A 19,575-nucleotide genomic window follows, 5' to 3' on the forward strand; every position below is an offset into this window, starting at 1 on the left:
CAATAAACTATCTGTAGACAATAGCGTCACATCGAATGAGTCCTAAAAGTAAAAAACAAAACAAAAATACCCAAAAACAAATCCTTAGTTTTTATCTTGGTAAACTAGTCCTTTCCTTTTTTTTTTTTTTTTTTTTTTTTCTTTTTTTTGAGGTGCTGGGGATTGAACCCAGAGGCCTTGTGCTTGGAGGCAAGCACTCTACCAACTGAGCTATCTCCCCAGCCCTCCTCTTTTTTTTTTTTTTTTTTTTTTTTTTGGTAGAGACGATTGATCGCAGGGGGGAGCTTTACCAAAGGAGATACTTCCCCAGCTCTTTTTATTTTTTAAATTTTGAGACAGGGTCTCGCGAAATTGCTGAGGCTAGTCTCGAACTTGGAGAGGTCCCGCAAACTTGTGATCCTCCTGCAGTTGGGATTACAGGCGTGCCCCACCACAACTGGTGCCTTCCTTTTCTTTTTACACCCAGACTCTTTTATCCTAATTTAACCATTCCTCCTATCTTTGGTTTTGTTCAAGTTCCCCGCTAAAACTAATTCAGTATTCAAACTGGGTGAGGCTGGGACGGTTGGACGTGACAAACAAAACAAAACAACAAAACAAAACAATCCAAATTAACCATCAACTGCAGACAAGAATCCCCGAGTGCCTAGGTCGGAATCACCCCTCCAGCTGCGGCGGGTCCACGTCCACCCAGGTGGGAACCAATAAAGTTGAGCGTATTCAAAAGGGGCCTAATCATCCAGGGCGTTTTGGACAAGCCTGGAAAAAAAAATAATGCTCCAAATTCCCTGAGGGTTTCTTCTTCTCTTCTCCATAGGAGTCCCCCCGCCCCTCACTCGCAGTACTCTTGTCTTGAGGAGAACGACGCGGGTTAGGCCGGGCGGGGAGCATTTCGGGTGCGGCGAGGACGGCGATTGCCGCGGACAGCTCTGAGAAGGCCCCCGATTCATGTGGTACTGGCGGCCGGAACTGAGGCCTCAGAGGTAGAAGCAATGAAACCCAGACCTGCAGTGTGCGTGGATAATAAGCTCAAGCAGCGAATCATCCAGGTGTGTATTTTCCTTGGTTCGACTTCGCAGTGATACCTAGCCCCCACCCCACGGCGTTGCTTTTCTTTTTAACTCGACTAGCTTCCTGCCTTATTCCCTCCCAGTCTGGGTTCGGGTGTGTGTCTGTGGACAAGTCTACTCTTTTGAGGGTGAGACAGGACCTTCTCTGTCCACGGTGGGGCGGAGAGTGGAGTTCGCCTTCCAGTGAGAACCACCTTGTTTTGTTAAGTTGGGACAGACACTTTCTTCAGACGCCCACGTTGTACGAAGGCCTCAGAGGGTCATAAAGAAAACATTAATGGTCTATTCTCAAGGAGGTAGCTGTAAATTGTGAGACGGTAAAAATAGGAAGCACGGGTTAAACAGTATAGTAGGTTCCTTACCTGTTTTTTGTTTTTTCATTTTAATAACCATCAGTAGAAAGCACTATGTGGCAAATGATAGGTCAGCAAACCATCTGAATTTAAAGGAGGGAGAGATTTTCCTTCACATTGGAGTTTGTGATCTATGTACTAAACTTGTTTTGCCTTTACTTCATTAGTCACTGTGCAGTTTCCTTTTAGGATCCTTTTCTATCAGTCTCGAAATGTTGGAAGTGGCCCTAGGTTTTGCTTCCTTGAACCTGCATCCTCCTCCCTCAGCTTCTCCTTTCTCATCCTCCTCACTATTTCGTAGTTATCTCATCCAGATTACTACCTTCAAATATTGTCTACATATTCCTGACTCTTAAATTTGTATCAGCAGTCTAGGTTTTATCTTGGATTCCAGATTAGTATATCCAGCTGTCTAGTTGACTCTTCTCTTGAATGCCTGTCCAGTAGCTATCTCCAGCTTAACATGTCCCAAACCAAGCTTTCGATTTTTCCTCCAAATATATCTTAGTGGGGCTGGGGAGATAGCTCAGTTGGTAGAGTGCTTGCCTTGCAAGCACAAGGCCCTGGGTTCGATCCCCAGCACCCAAAAAAAAAAAAAAAAAAAAAAAAAAATATATATATATATATATATCTTAGTGTTCTCTATTTTAGAAAATGACTCCACCCTTCATCCATTTGTTAACAAAAACCTCAAGAATCATTGTGACTCCTTTCTTTCACTCCTATATCCAATTCATCAACAATCTGTTTGACTTTATCTTCAAAATAGTGTATATTCCAAATCCAAGCTCTCACTATCTCTCTCTCCAGCCATCCAATTCCGAACCACCAATCTCCTTGTTATATAATTGCAAAAATCCATCTAACTGATGTCTTTGATTCTACTTTTACCTAAAATCTATTTACTACATAGCATCCAGAGAAATTGTTTTAAAGGCTAAATTGGAGCTTGTCAGAGCTCTGCTCAAAACCCTTCAATAAACCAAGCTTGGTGGTGCACACCTGTAATCCTAGCAGCCCAGGAGGCTGAGGCAGGAGAATTGTGAGTTCAAAGCCAGCCTCAGCAACTTAGTGAGACCTTGTCTCTAAATAAAATATAAAAAGGGGTGGGAATGTGGCTCTGGGTTCAATCCCTGGTACCAAAACCAAAGCAAAACAAAATCCTTAAGTGAACTTTGAGATACCTGCAGTAAAATCCAATCTAAAAAAGCTCTATTTTTTTGTCTCAGCAGTTTTCTTCCTTACTCTGTCTTAATCACCCTTTCTCTGACAGGACAAGCACAGGACCTTTGCCTTTACTGTTTACTCACTCTTGAATTACTCTTCCTATAGATATTCCCACAACTTACTACTTCATTTTCTTTAGGTCACTGAGCAGAATCAAGTGGTCTGTTCTCAGTCAGGCCCACACTTGACTGCTTTTCAACTTTTGACATTATCAACTTTATAGTTTTCACTTGCCTCAGCCTCCTGAGTTGCTAGGATTACAGGTGTGCACCACCGTGCTTGGCTTATTGAAGGGTTTTGAGCAGAAGTCTGACAAGCTCCAATTTAGCCTCTAAAACAATCTCTCTGGCTGCTCCATAGGGAATAGATTTTAGGTAAAAGTAGAATCAAAGACATCAGTTAGGTGGCTATTGCAATTATATAGCAAGGAGATTGGTTTGGAACTGGACGGGCTCATTTGATCTGACACTATTGTCAACAGATAATTTATTAAGCATATCCAGTACAAGACTCAGAATTTTCCTAAATGTACATATCTTCCCTGAGAGTTTATTGTGAGGTTATGGAGAAACACACATAATGGGACAGTTATCATTTATGAAAAAGAAAAAAAAAAAGATGTAGGGTTTAGTTTCTATTTTTTCTTTTTTTTTTTTTTTTGTGGTACTGGGGATCGAACTCAGGGCCTTGTGTTTGCAAGGCAAGCACTCTACCAGCTGAGCTATCTCCCCAGCCCAGTTTCTATTTTTTAAAATTGTTTTCAGTATTATTTCAGGTCTTATTTGATTTAAGACAATATTAAGTGCAGCCTGTTGTGTTTGTCACAGGGAAGCAGGGAGCTGAAACTGCAAGCCTCGATTTTTGTATTCTGACTGAAAGAAATTTTAAAGTCATACACCAACAGTCATGCAAGAGAACTTTATTATAAGAGAAATTGAGGTGAAAGTAAAGTAGAAGCAAAGTGAGACTTAAGCTCTTAACATGATTTCCAGCTAGCTCCCTTGCTTTTATTTTCTACAGATAAACTGCCACCATTTGATATCTTGTTCACCCTTAAGAGAGTTTAAAGAAGGACCCTAATTTAAAGAGTACTTTGAGACCTTACCATGCATTTCACTGCTCACTGATAGCTACCACCTAACATTTTGAAGAACACAGGGGATGAGAGAACATGTTAACATAATTTTATCTTCTTTTCCAAGTCACCCATGACTTATCCCTCAGAAAGAGCTCAGATCATATCCCTACTCATTTCAGTGGTTCTAAGCTGAAGGCTGAATTAAGTATAGACTTTCCTCTCTGATATTAACAGTATCAGTCCACTTGGCTCCAACTTCATTTCCCACTTCTTCACTATCTGTCCTATGTCTTATTGTGGTTTAAACTCCTCATTCCTTCCTTACCCCCAACCCCTGGCAAAAACCTACTTTATCTCTATGATTTTGACTACTCTGAGTATGTCACATAAATGGAATCATGTAGTATGAATTTTTGCAGGCCTATTTCACTTAATGTACTTGAGGTTCAGCCATGTAGCACATATGAGAATTTCCTTCCTTTTTAAGACTGCATGCTACTCCATTGTATGTGTATGCTACATGTTTCTTATCCATTCATCCATCCATGGACATTTGGGTTGCTTCCCAGTTTTAGCAGTTGTGAAGAATTCTGCTATAAATATGAGTGTACAAATACTTCTTTGAGATTCAAGTTTCAGTTCTTTTGTATATATACTCAGGAATAGGAATGCTGATTTAGTTACTCCATATCTTTGCTAACACTTGTTGTTTTCTGTTTTTTTATACTAGTCAGCCTAATGGATGTAAAATGTTATCTGGTAGATTTGATTTTCATTTTCCTAGTGATTATCGATATTGAACAACTTTTCATGTGCTTATGGGCCACTTGTATATCTTTGGAAAGTCTGTTCAAGTCTTTTGTCCATGTGTGAATGGGTTGTTTTGTGTTGTTGAGTTTTAGGAGTTCTGTGTACCTTATGGATCTTATTCTCTTGTCAGATATGGGAACTGAAAATATTTTCTCATAGATGGACATAATACCTTTAGTTTGTTTATTTAGTTTTTTTATGTGGTGCATGGGAATGAACCCAGTGCCTCACACATGCTAGGCAAATGCTCTGCCACTGTGCCACAATCTCAGCCCAGTGTTTTTTTGTTTTGTTTTGTTTTATACTTGACAGTAGAGTGTATTTTGACATATCATACGTACATGGAGTATTACTTCCTATTGTGGCTGTGCATGATGTGGAGTTATATTGCTTGTATGTTCATATATCAACATAGGGAAATTATGTCCAATTCATTCTACTGTTTTTCCCATTCCTATCTCCCCCCCACCCTCAATCCTGTGAACCTTTATCTCATCCTTCCCATTGTGAGTTAGCTTTCATATATCAGATGGAACATTCGGCATTTGGTTTTTTGGAATTGTCTTATTTTACTTAGCATAATAGTCTCCAGTTTCATCCATTTACTGGCAGATGCCATAATTCCATTCTTCTTTATGGCTGAATAATATTCCATTGCATATATGTACCATCAGAAACTGACTTTGAACTTGAGAGCTTCCTGCCTCAGTCTCCCAGGCCTCTGAGAGTTACTAAATAGTAGGATTTGTGTGCCCATTGGGCATTGCAGATTCTCATACCTTTGAATCAGATTGACACAACCATTCTTGTTTCCTGTTTCACATTGATATTTGCAGGATATTTGCTTTTCATCACAATAATCTTTAAAAAACAAGTTTCGTGAAGATACAATGTCATTTATGAGGCGATTTAATGTCGAAATGAATTTCCTCAAAGTTAGTTTCTGCAGGGTCAGATGACATATGTCACTTTGTTCCCTTATTTAAAATATCTGATCAGTTTACTGCTGTTCTGTTGTGTTTGGGAATATAGAGTATAGCCTACACTGATTACTATAAAGATGTTCTAGTTATTTATTTTTTTTTGCGGTGCTGGGGATTGAACCCAGGGCCTTGTGCTTGTGAGGCAAGCACTCTACCAACTGAGCTATCTCCCTAGCCCAGATGTTCTAGTTATTAATATTCTCATGTTTTCATTCATGGTGATAATGTTAATTCTAATTTCATATTGACAATTATTTGGTGATTTTTTAAATGTTTTTGATATACTTTATTAATGAAGAGTTTAAAGTATAATATGTTTCAATAGCTTGATCTCTTGTTTTTTGATAAAATCAGAGCTTGAAATATTGTTTTCTGTTTTTCATATTTCCTGTTTTAGTACCTCACCAGTAATAGATGTGGCAAATATGTGGACACTGGAATCTTAGCATCTGATTTGCAAAGAATGTACAGGTAAAAAAATGTAGTTTCTAGATCCTTGCTTCTTCACCTCTACCATTTTAGAAGTTTCCATGGAGCTTAAATTTCCAGTTGATATCAATGACTGCTGGCATTACCTCTTTAATCCATATGCTTAGAATTAAATTCATGTTATATAGACATCTGTAAGCATCTATTATATGCAGTGAGCTGTCCTTTTCACTAGGGGTGATGACTACTTTTTACTTTTCAGCATCTTACACAGTCTGGTCAGAAGATAGAGCTATTACTTTCTTTCCTGCTTTATTAGAAAACAAAAACTATCCGTAATGATCTCTTTCAGTTTCCTATCTAGAAAAACATCACTCAATTAGACTTCCCACTGAAGATTAAATTCTTTTTTTCTTTTTTCTTTTTTTCTTTTGGTACCAGGGATTGAACGCAGGGGCACTTGACCAGTGAGCCACATCCCCAACCCTGTTTTGTATTTCTTTTAGAGACAGGGTCACACTGAGTTGCTCAGCACCTCACTTTTGCTGAGGCTGGCTTTGAACTCCTGGTCCTCTTGCCTCAGCCTCCCAAACTGCTGAGATTACAGGCATGTGCCACCATGCCCGGCCTCTCTTTCACTATTAATTCTTCCTCTTCTCTTTTTCGTTGGTTCATTGACTCTGCTTGGTATGTTTCAGTGTATTTATTTTCTTTTCCTCCTTAGCCTATGAATTAGTTTGCTGTGGACTGCTATAACAAAGTATATTAATTGAGTGGCTTAAATAACAAATTTAATTGCTCACAGTTCTGGAGGCTGGAAGTCCAAGGTGAAGACATCAGTAGCTTTGTTTCTTTGTCTTCACTTGGACTTTGCTCTGTGAATACCTTTCTGTATCCTGATCCTAACACACCAATCATATTGGGTTAGAGTCCACCCTGTGACCTCATTTTACCTTAATTATTTCTAAACCCTCTATCTCCAAGTACAGTTATGTTCTCAGATACTGGGGATTAGAACTTTAACATGAATTTGTGAGAGACACAATTAAACTCATTGCACAAGTAATTCACGTCCTTCCCAAATTCTTTTCCTTCTCATATGTAGATACATTCATCCATTCCAGCAGCCCCAAAGGTCTTAACCCATTTCCTTTTTGCTTAACAGTTCTTTAGTTTATATCTTTCCTCTCACATTTTACTATAAGCAGCCAGGAGAAACCAGGCCACATTTCAACATTTTGCTTATAAATCTCAGCAAAATATCCATTCTTCCTTAGAGTTCTGTTTTCCACAAAAATGGAAAATAATTCAGCCAAGTCCTCTGCCACTTCATGACAAGGAACATCTATCCTCCATTTTCCAAAGACATGTTTTTCATTTCTGAGACCTAAGAAAAACATCTTTAGTGTTCGTATTTCTACAATCTGTTCATGATGAATATATATCTTTAAGACTACTGAAGTTTCCTTTAGGTTCTTTTTTGTGATCCTTCCCCAGATTCCCCTTTAATGTCTATATTTCGACCAGTAGCTTCCTGAAAGCAATCTAGGGGTTTTTTGGTACTGTGGATTGAACCTAGAGCTGCTTTATCACTGAGCTACATCCCCAACCCTTTTATAATTTCGTTTTGATATAGGGTCACCCTAAGTTGCCCAACTGGCCTTGAATTTTTGATCCTTCTGCCTCAGCCTCCTGAGTAACTGGGATTACAGGCATGCGCCATGGCGCTAGGGTCTAACTTGACATTTAAGTGACTCTTCACCCATTGGATAAAATCGAACCCCTTTTTCTAAAATAAACATATCAACTCTTCCAGCCTTGTTAATTTGCCACTTTCACATTTGTACTTTACCATTCAGTCTACAGAGCTTTAGAGTATAGGCCTTAAAAGTTGAACAGCCCAGGCATGTGCCATTGTGCCCAACCCTTTTTAGTTTTTATTTTGAGGGTCTCACTAAGTTGCTTAGGGCCTTGCTAAGTGTGGCAAGGCTTCTGAGTGTGGTCTTAAACTTGAAATCCTCCCACCTCAGCCTCCCCAACTGCTGGGAATAAAGGTGTATGCCACTGCACCCATCCCAAAATTACTTTTTTAAATGACCATGATTTCATATAATATTTCCTTTATTTAAAACTTTTTATTTTGATATAATTTCAAATAAAGAAAAATTGAAAGAATGGTAAACTTAAAGAAAAATTGAAAGAATAGTATATAGAAAGAATACCCACGTACTGTTTACCTAGAGTGCCTGTATTGTCTGTCCCCAAAAGAACAAAGATTTGTGTGTGTTTGTGTCAGGGAGGTATCAGGGATTGAATCTGGGACCTCCAGTTTGCTAGGCAAGCACTTTACCAGTGACCTACACTCCCTAGTCTTTTTTAAATTTTATTTTGAGACGTAGTCTTGCTAAGTTGCCAAAAGACCAGACTCAAATGTGGATCCTCCTGTTTCAACCAACAGAGTAACTAGAATTATAGGTATGGCCACTGTGTCCCATAACTGTAGTTCATTTATTTAAACTAGAAAATATGTTGGTTGTACAATAATATTATCTAATTTGTATTCATCTTTTGCTTATTATGTCATTAATGTCCTTTATTGTTTTGTGTTTTTTTTTTTCCTAGACCAGAATCTAATCCATGATCATACTTGGTTGTTCTGTCTTTTTAGTCTTCTTCAATCTGTATTGGTTTCTCAGCTTTTCTTTGTTTTTCATGATTTTGACACTTGAAGGTTATAGGACCATTTTTATATCTTAAATCCCGAAATTTGGATTTTTTCCGCTGTTTCCCCATGGTTAGAATCAGGTTATATTGTTTGAATGGAATATCATAGAAACAATGTGACCTCAGAAGCCACAGAATATGTTTGTGATATTAATTGCTTAAGTTTGTTTTACTTTTAAGGTTATATTTATTGGGTCAATCTTTTTATTAATTTGATATAAATAATTTAAAAGAATTTACTCAAGTTACAAAAATATCTCTTCCTTATGAAGCTTTTATCTGCCATCTTTACTACATGATCTTGCTAGAAATGTTTAACTTGAACTTAAATAATGAGGAAATAAAAAATAAACCTAGATCTGGGGACATTTTATGAATTAACTGGTCTGAGCCTTTTAAAAATGTGTCTGTTTGCAGAAGATCCTAAAAACTCCACCAAGAAATTGCTAGAGCTAATAAACAAATTCAGCAAGATAGTAGGCTACAGAAGCAATCGTTTTCCTGTATACCAAAATGAATCAACTGACAAATGTATCAGGAAAACAACTTCATTCACATAAGCCTCAAAACAAAAACAAAAATTTTAAAAACCCAACAAAACCCTAGGAATAAGTCTAACCATGGAGGTGAAAGACTTCTACAATGAAAGCTATAGACCCCTGAAGAAAGAAATTGAAGGCCTCAGAAGATGGAAAGACCACCCGTGTTCATGGATAGGCAGAATTAATATTGTTAATATGACCATACTACCAAAAGCAACATACAGATTCAGTGCAGTCCCCATTGAAATATCAATGACTTTCTTCACAGAACTAGAAAAAACAATCCTGAAATTCATTTGGAAGCAGAAAAGACCCAGAATAGATAAAGCAATTGTAAGCCAAAATAGCAATGCTAGAGGCATCATAATACCTGACTTCAAATTATACTACAGAGCTGTAGTAACAAAAATTGCATGGTACTGGCATAAAAACAGACACATAGACCAGTGGTAAAGAATAAAAGATACAGACAAAACCCACACATCTGCAGACATCTACTCCTTGACAAAGGTATTAAAAACATACACTGGAGGAAAGACAACCCTTTTAACAAATGGTGCTGGGAAAACTGGTTATTTATATGTAGAAGATTGAAACTGGACCCTTACCTCTCACCCTGCACAAAAGTCAACTCAAAATGGATCAAAGAAAGTATAGCGTTAAAACTGCAGCATATAGGCACAGGCAACAACTTTCCCAATAGGACCTCTAAAGCTCAGGAAATAAGGACAAGAGTTAATAAGTGGGATGGCAACCAATTAAATAGCTTCTGCAAAGCAAAGGAAACAATTAAGAATGTGAAGAGAAAGCCCACAGAATGGGAGAAAGTCTTGCTAGCTGCTCTTCTGGCAGAGGATTAATATCTAGAATATATGAAGAATTCAAATTTTTTTCACAAAGAAATCAAATAAACCAGCTAATAAAATGAGCAAATGAATTAAACAGACACTTCTCAAAAGAAAAAAATACAAATTTCTAACAAATACATGAAAAAATATTGAACATCATTAGCAGTTAGGGAAGTGCAAATCAAAACTACAGAGATTTCATCTCACACCTATCAGAATGGCAGTCATCAAGAATTCAGATAGTTATGCTGGAGAAAAAGGAACACTTGTACACTGTTGGTGGGATTGTAAAGAGTACAACCACTATGGAAATCAGTTCAGAGGTTCCTCAAAAGAATAGGCATGGAACCACCATGTTGTCCCACTCCTTGGTACTTTATCCTAAAGAATTAAGGTCATTACATTACAGTGATACATGCATACCCATGTTTATAGCAACACAATTCACAGTAGCTAAACTATGTAAACTGCCTGGGTGTCCTTCAATGGATGAATGGATAAAGAAAATGTAGTTGTGTGTGTGTGTACACACACACACACACACACATATACATATATATATATATATATACACTATAGAGTTTTATTCAGTCATGAAGAAAAATGAAATTATGTTGTTTGCAGGAAAATGAGTAGAACTGGAGACCATTATGTTAAGCAAAATAAGCCAAACTTGGGGCTGGGGAGATAGCTCAGTCGGTAGAGTGCTTGCCTTGTAAGCACAAGGCTCTGGGTTCGATCCCCAGCACCCCAAAAAAAAAAAAAAAAAAAAAAAGCCAAACTCAGAATGTCAAGGGTCATATGTTTTCTTTCATATGTGGAAGCTAAAGAGGAAAAAGGAAAAGAAAGATGGTGGTGAGAGTGATCTCATGAAAATCTAAATTAGATCAGGAGAGTCATGAGACTAGGGGGTGGGCAGAGGGGAGGGGGAAAGTCCTGGAGAGTGATACTGACCCAAATTATATTGTTATATTGTGAGTATATGTGAATATGTAACAACAAATTCCATCATTATGTATAAGCATAATGTACCAATGAAAAATGTGAAAGAGAAAACGATGAAAAAAAGTCAGTATCAAAAAAAGACAGATGATTATAATTTAAATGAGTCTGAAGAGATAAGAAAGCAAAGTGAATGCATGAACCTTGACTAGACCCTACGTTAAAGGAAGAAAATCCAAGAACATCTTGGGGAAACAGTTTTGAAGAAATTTTAATGTAGATTGTTTATTAAATAATATTTTATCAATATTAAATTTCTTGTGTGTGCTAATTTTACTACAGTTATGTAGATAAATGTCATTTTTTACAGAGAGGCATGCTAATTTTTGAGGTGAAATGCCTGTAACTAATTTTCAAATGATTCTGCCAAAAATATTTTCTCTGTATATAAGAAGTAGAGTAAATCTGGCAAAGTTAACAATTTGAGAATACAGGTAAAGATTATATGGAGATATTCATTACATTCTTTCAAAATTTTGATATGTTTGAAATTCCAAACTAAAAATATTCTAAGAAAATGTACTAGTAAGAAAAGAATAATATTGAGAAAATGCAGGGTAAAAATATAAATGTAAAAGTTTTTTAAAAATAGGTTCATGGGTGCTGGGGTTGTAGCTCAGTGGTATAGGAGTTGCCTAGCATGTATGAGGCACTAGGTTCAGTTGTCAGCACTGCAAATAATACATAAGGCTGGGGAGATAGCTCAGCTGGTAGAGTGCTTGCCTCGCCTCGCAAGCACAAGGCCCTGAGTTCCATCCCCAGTACTGCCCAAAAAAAAAAAAAAAAAAAAAAAAAATATGGGGGCTGGGGAGATAGCTCAGTCGGCAAAGTGCTTGCCTTGTAAGCACAAGGCCCTGGGTTCGATCCCCAGCACCCAAAAAAAAAAAAAAAAACTACATAAGGGTTCATCAACAACCAAAAAGATACTTTAAAAAATAGGTTCATGTCGGTGTGAAGAGTGGCATATTTAAATATTTATGCAAAATTATGTGATTCATTTAGATTGAGTTTAACGAAAAAATAAGACCACTGTACTAAAATTCCTTTTTTTTTTTTTTTTTTTTTCCTCCAGTATAGACTATGGTCGAAGAAAAAGAAATGCTTTTAGGATTCAGGTAGAAAAAGGTGAGTCTTCTTGTCAGAGCTAAATCTATAGTTTGTAGAACTGTTTTAGCTCATGGCATTTTTGTTTGTTTATTTCAGTATTTAGCATAATTAGTAGTGAGAAGGAAGTGAAGAATCTGGCGGAATTAGAAGATGAACATCTGGCAAAAAGAGCAAGGCAAGGTGAAGAGGATAATGAGTAAGTATTACAAGATGGAGGATGTTTTCCCCCCTGAAATGTCATATTCATACTTGTAAAACTTTCAGTGTTATTTCATTGCCAATCTGGCCCTGTGTAATACTTAACTTATTTCTACATACCTTGTCTGCCAGATTTATTGGATGCTTACAGCTCCCCAAAGACTTCAGATATTTTCTTTTTGCTTTTCTATGGTGATTTTCTGTGAGTGTGGTATTCATTTTCCTTTCATAAGTTTCTACTCATCCTTGAAGAGTCTAGTTGAAGCTGGGTGCTGTGGTGCATATTTGTAATCCCAGCTACCTTGAAGACTGAGGAGGAGGATCACAAGTTTGAGGCTAGACTTGGCAATTGGCAAGCTCTGTCTCAAAATAAAATCTTTAAAAGAGAGACTGGGGATGTAGCTCACACTTAACTATTATGTGTGAGAACCTGGGTACTGTTAAAAAAAAAGGGGGGGGGATCAGTTGAGATGTTCTTAAGATACTCTTTTTTGGGAGGGTTCTAGAGATTGAACGTAGGGGTACTTTATCACTGATTTACACCTGTAGCCCTTTTTATTTATTTTTAAAATTCTGAGATAGGCTCTCACTAGGTTGCCCAGGCTGTCCTCTAACTTGTGATTTTTCTGTCTCAGGCTTCCAAGTTGCTGAGATTATAGGTGTGTGCCACCATGCCTGACCTTCTTAGACATATTTTTAGTGTTTCCTTATCTCCTTCTTTCAGATGTTTATTATAATCATTAGTACATCATATTGCATTCAAATTATTTGTGTACTTTTTAGCATTACCAACAGAGCTCATTGTTATTTTTGTTTTTCTCTGCCCAAATATAATGCCAAATACATTAAAAGTTGTCATTTAATTTTGTTGCTTAAGAAATAAAGTCAAGGCCATGCATGTGGGGACACACCTATAATCCACTGACTTGGAAGGCTGAAGTGGGAAGATAGCCTAGTTTGAGGTCAGCCTGGGCAGCTTAGCCAGACCCTACCTCAAAATAAGATAAGAAAAGGTCTGGGGATGTTGCTTTGTTAATATGCCCCTGAGTTCAAACTACTTTTTTGCAATCAATCAATTAATCAGTCAATCACTAAATAGATAAATAAAAAGGAAGAAATTAAGTTGAGGATTTTAAAATAATTGAAGTTGTAATTGAGATAGAATAAGCTGTACATTTTAAAAGTGTACAATTTGTTGAGTTTTGACATGTCTATCTCACTAAACCATCACCGTAAGTAAGATGCTAAAATTTCCCATCTACTCCAAAAGTTTTCTTGTTCCTCATTGTAATTCACTTTTCCTTCCATCCTGTTTCCAAGCAGCCACTTACCTGTTTCCTGTCTGTGCATGTTAGATTGCATTTTCTAGAATTTAGTATTTGCTTTGTTTATGTGTAGCATCCTGAATGTAGGGTTTTTTGCTTGCTAGGCAAGCACTCTGTGCATTGAGTTAAATCATCAGCCCTTTTTATTTTATTTTGAGACAGTGTGTCTTCCTAAGTTGCCCAGGCTGACTTCAAACTTACCTTCCTCTTGCCTCAGCCTCTGGAATTGCTGGGGTTAATAGGTATGCACTGCTGTGCATGGCTCAGTATATAACTTTCTTTTCTTTTGGCACTGAGGATTGAACCCAGGGTGTTCTATTACTGAGCTACTGCCTCAGCCCTTTTTATTTTGAGACAGAGTCTCACTGAGTTGCTGAACCTGACCTTAAACTTGGGATCCCACCTCAGTCTCCTGAGTTGCAGGGATCATAGGTGTGTGCCACCACGTCTGGCTCAGTATATGCTTCTAAAATTTGGATTCTTTCCCTTAGCATAATGATTTCAAGAATGATTAGTTTTGTTATATAATTGGAAGGGATTCATTAGGTCCCTTAGAGGGGAACCTAACTCAGGACAATGGGGTCTTGACAAATGCCATAGAAAAGGATTTCTAGATGCATCAAATATGGAGGCACAGAGATGTATTTAGGAAAACTAGGAATACATATTCAAAGGAGAATGGACAATATGGAAAGTGAGAGATGCTTTGGGGGTTCTGAGGCTCTTCTAAAGGAAACTTGGTAAATGATGCCCATAGGAAGGTTTGTGGGAATAATATCAGTGTGGTGATCACATGATGTTTAAGTTGCTTTGGCAGTTCTCAGGATCCTTAAGTTGACCTCTCCATAATCTGATCAATAAGTAAGGTTAGTAAAGTCCCAATGTTACAGGTTTCATATCTCCCTGTCCTCAAATTATTATGAAAATACATGTCTTTCTGGACTAATTATTATAAAAATGCATGCCCTACTGGACTAATTAATAGTTCAAAGGACAATCTTTATTGGCAAATTCCAGTAACTTTGAGATTATGAGTAAAGATTTGTACATTTGCCAGAAATTTGTGAGTGTCAGACTTGGGAGGAATACTGGCTTTGGGAGTGAAGGTATGAGGAACATTAGTACAGACTTTTAGATTAGAGTTATTCCTTCCTTCCTTTATTCCTCTTTCCACTAGGGATTGAACTAAGGGGTACTCTACCACTGAGCTACATACCCAGCCCTTCTAATTTTTTTTATTTTAAGACATGGTCTCACTAAGTTGTTGAGGCTGGCCTTGAACTTTCCATCTTCCTGCCTCCCAAGTAGGTGGTATTACAGGTGTGTACCACCATGCCCAAATGAAGTTGTAATCTTCTTTATCTTTCTTTTTTCTCCTTTGTGTTTTATAAAATTTCTTCTTTCCTAAGTTGTAGATATATAATAGTTCATTGCTTTTTATTGGTGATTTTGGATATACCACAAATTTTTTTTATTCATTTGTCTATTCAAGAACAGTTGTATTATTTCCAGTTTTGGGCTATTATAAAGAAAGCTGCTAAGATCATTTATATCTAGGTCTTTGAAAAGTGTTTGATTTGTTTTTTATTTTTTATTTATTTAATTTTTAAATGTTTTTTCATTAAAATATTTTTTATTTTTATAGACACATTTTGATTCATTGTACACAAAGGGGGTACAACTTTTCATTTCTATGGTTGTACACAATGTATATTAACGCCATTCATGTAATCATACATATATAGGGTTATACTGTCTGTTTCATTCTACTGTTTTTTCCATCCCCACCCCCTCCCACCCCTTTTTCCTCCAACACCATCCAAAGTTCCTTCATTCTTCTCTTCCCCTCACCACTCCCCATCGTTATACATTGTCATGCACTTATCTGAGAAAACATTCGGCCTTTGGTTTTTTGGGCTTGACCTATTTCACTTAGGATGATATTTTCCAGCTTCATTCATTTACCAGCAAATGCCATAATTTTATTCTTCTTTATGGCTGAGTAATATTCCATTGTGTACATATACCACAGTTTCTTTATCCATTTGTCAGTTGAAGGGCATCTAGGTTGGGTCCACAATCTCCCTATTGTGAATTGAGCGCTATGAACATTGATGTGACTGCATCACTGTAGTATGCTGATTTTAAGTCCTTTGGGTATAAACCAAGGAATGAGAGAGCTAGGTCAAATGGTGGGTCCATTCCAAGCTTTCTGAGGAATCTCCATACTGCTTTCCAGAGTGGCTGTACCAATTTGTAACTCCACCAGCAATGTATGAGTGTGCCTTTTTCCCCACATGCACGCCAACACTTATTATTGCTTGTGTTCTTAATAACAGCCATTCTAATTAGAGTTAGATGAAATCTTAGGGTGGTTTTAGTTTGCATTTCTCTAATAATTACTAAGGATGATGAGCACTTTTTCATATATTTGTTGATCACCTGTATATCTTCTTCTGTGAAGTGTCTGCCCAGTTCCTTACCCTTTTATTGATTGAGTTCTTTGTATTTTGGGTGTTTAGTTTTTTAAGTTCTTTATAAACTTTGGAGATTGGTACTCTGTCTGAAGTGTGTGTGGAAAAGATTTTCTCCACTCACATTATTGTTTTGTTTTCACATTATTGTTTCCTGTGCCGAGAAAAAAACTTTTTAGTTTGAATCTATTCCATTTATTGATTCTTGCTTTTATTTCTTGTGCTATGGGGGTCTTGTTAAGGAACTCTGGTCCTAGGCCAGCATGATGGAGATTTGGGCGTCCTTTTTCTTCTATTTGGTGAAGGGTCTCAGGTCTAATTCCTAGATCCTTGATCCATTTTGAGTTGAGTTCTGTACAGAGAGAGATAGGGGTTTAGTTTCATTTTACTGCATATGAATTTTCAGTTTTGCCAGCACCATTTGTTGAAGAGGCTATCTTTTCTCCATTGTAAGTTTTTGGCACCCTTGTCTAGTATGAGGTTACTGTACTTAAGTGGGTATGTCTCCACGTCTTCTATCCTGTGCCATCGATCTACCTGTCTATTTTGGTACCAGTACCATGCCGTTTTTGTTACTATTGCCCTGTAGCAGAGTTTAAGGTCTGGTATAGTGATACCTCCTGCTTTACTCTTCCTGCCCAGTATTGCTTTGGCTATTCTGGGTCTTTTGTTCTTCCAGATGAATTTCATGATTGCTTTTTCTGTTTCTATGAGAAATGTCGTTGGGATTTTAATTGGAATTGCATTAAATCTGTGTAGCACCTTTGGAAGTATGGCCATTTTGATAATATTAATTCTGCCTATCCAAGAACATGGGAGATCTTTCCATCTTCTAAGGTCTTCCTCAATTTCTTTCTTCAGTGTTTTGTAGTTTTCATTGTAGAGATCTTTTACCTCTTTGGTTAGATTGATTCCCAAGTAGTTTTTTTTTTTTTTTTTTTTTTTTTTTTTTTTTTTTTGAGGTTATTGTGAATGGAGTTGTTTTCCTCATTTCCCTTTCAGATGTTTCATCGCTTATGTATAAAAATGCTTTAGGTTTATGCATGTTGATTTTATATCCTGCTATTGATCATTGATGAGGTCTAGAAGTGTTCTGGAGGAGTTTTTTGGATCCTCTAAATATAGAATCATGTCATCAGCAAATAGTGACAGTCTAATTTCCTCTTTTCCTATTCGAATCCCTTTAATCTCTTTAGTCTAATTGCTCTGGCTAGTATTTCAAGTATGATGTTAAATAGTAGTGGTGAAAGAGGGCATCCCTGTCTTGTTCCCATTTTTAAAGGGAATGCTTTCAGTTTTTTCTCCATTAATAATGATGTTGACCATGGGCATAGTATAAATAGCCTTTAGATGTTCAGGTATTTTCCTGCTATCCCTATTTTGTCTAGTGTTTTGAGCAAGAAGGGGTGTTGTATTTTGTTGAACGCTTTTTCTGCGTGAATTAAAATGACCATATGATTCTTATCCTTAAGTCTATCGACATGATGGATTATGTTTATTTACTTACGGATGTTGAACCATCCTTGCATTCCAGGGATGAACCCCACTTGATCATGGTGCACAATTTTCTCAATGTGATTTTGGATACGGATTGCCAGTATTTTGTACTATCTTTTTTTTTTTTGAACCCAGGGCCTCGTGCTTACAAGGCAAGCACTCTACTGACTGAGCTATTCCCCAGCCCGCCAGTATTTTGTTAAGGACATTTGCATCTATATCCATCAAGGATATTGGTCTAAAATTTTTTTTCTTTGATGTGTCTTTTCCTGGTTTGGGTATGAGGGTGATATTATCTTCATAGAATGAGTTTGGTAGGGTTCCCTCCTTTTCTATTTCCTGAAATACTTTGAGAAGTACTGGAATGAGTTCTTCTTTGAAGGTCTTATAGAACTCGGCTGAGAATCCATCTGGTCCTGGGCTTTGCTTGGATGGTGGGTTTTTGATGGCTTCTTCTATTTCACTGCTTGATATTGATCTGTTTAAATTGTGTATGTCCTCCTGGTTCAGTTTGGGAGGAGCATATGTCTCTAGAAATTTGTTGATGTCTTTGGCATTTTCTATTTTGTTGGAATATACATTTTCAAAGTAGCTTCTCATCATATTATGTATTTCAGTGATGTCTGTCGTGATATTTCCTTTTTCATCACGAATTCTAGTAATTTGAGTTTTCTCTCTCCTCTTTGTTAGTGTGGTTAAGGGTTTGTCTATTTTGTTTACTTTTTCAAAGAACTAACTTTTTGTTTTGTCAAATTTTTGAATTGTTTCTTTTGTTTCAATTTCATTAATTTCATCTCTGATTTTAATTATTTCCTGTCTTCTACTACATTTGGTGGTGTTCTGTTCTTCTTTTTCTAGAGCTTTGAACTGTAATGTTAGGTCATTTAGTTGTTGACTTTTTATTCTTTTCTTTTCATTGCTCCATGCAATGAATTTTCCTCTTAGTACTGTTTTCATAGTGTCCCAGAGATTTTGATATATTGTATTGTCATTCTCATTTACCTCTGAGAATTTTTTTATCTCCTCCCTGATGTTTTCTGTTATCCGTGTTTCATTCAATAGCATATTATTTAGTCTCCAGGTGTTGGAGTAATTTCTGTTTCTTATGTTGTCATTGATTTCTAATTTCATTCCACTATGATCTGAAAGAACACAAGGCAGTATCTCTGTTTTTTTGCATTTCCTAAGGGCTGCTTCGTGGCATAACATATGGTCTATTTTCAAGAAGGTTTATGTGCTGCTGAGAAGAAAGTGAATTTGCTCGTTGATGGATGGAATATTCTATATATGTCTGTTAAGTCTAGGTTATTAATTGTGTTATTGAGTTCTATGGTTTCTTTGTTTAGTTTTTGTTTGGAAGATCTATCCAGCAGTGGCAGTGGTGTGTTAAAGTCACCCAGAATTATTGCGATGTGGTCTATTTCATTCCTGGAATTGAGAAGGATTTGTTTGATGTACATGGATGCGCCCTTGTTTGGGGCATAAATATTTATGATGGTTATGTTTTCCTGATTTATGGTCCCCTTAATAAGGCAGTGTGAAATGTCCTTCTTTATCCCTTCTGACTAACTTTGGCTTGAAGTCCATTTTACCTGAAATAAGGATGGAAACTCCCACTTTTTTACTGAGTCTGTGTGCGTGGTAGGTTTTTTCCCATTCTTTCCCCTTTAGTCTATGGGTGTCTTTTTCTATGAGATCTATCTCTTGAAGGCAGCATATTGTTGGGTCTTTCTTTTTAATCCATTCTGCCAGTCTTTGTCTTTTAATTGATGAGTTTAGACCATTAACGTTCAGGGTTATTATTGAGGTATGATTCATATTCCCAGTCATTTGGGCTTCTTTTTGGTTTTTAACTTGGCTTGGTTTCTCCTTTGAATGGATTTTTCTCTAAGGTAGTTCCTCCCTTGC

General features: G+C 37.0%; 1 protein-coding gene across 4 annotated transcripts in view; it reads left to right on the top strand.

Annotated features, from left to right (window-relative positions):
- Positions 1-947: 947 nt before the first annotated feature.
- Nvl (nuclear VCP like) overlaps positions 948-19,575 on the top strand; it is a 141,283-nt gene continuing 122,655 nt past the window's right edge. For 3 of the 4 annotated variants that reach the window (XR_007104441.1, XR_007104440.1, XM_047521430.1), the window contains exons 1-4: positions 948-1,049; positions 5,919-5,992; positions 12,139-12,191; positions 12,270-12,369. Coding sequence is in view for 1 of the 4 variants with exons in the window: in XM_047521430.1 (XP_047377386.1) it covers positions 993-1,049; positions 5,919-5,992; positions 12,139-12,191; positions 12,270-12,369 (284 nt within the window). In the remaining 3 variants the exon portion in view is untranslated. The remainder of the gene's footprint in view (positions 1,050-5,918; positions 5,993-12,138; positions 12,192-12,269; positions 12,370-19,575) is intronic. The other variant, XM_047521431.1, reaches the window with a different exon arrangement.

This window comes from Sciurus carolinensis, chromosome 12 (genome assembly GCF_902686445.1).
Source record: "Sciurus carolinensis chromosome 12, mSciCar1.2, whole genome shotgun sequence".
Classification (NCBI taxonomy): Eukaryota; Metazoa; Chordata; class Mammalia; order Rodentia; family Sciuridae; genus Sciurus; species Sciurus carolinensis.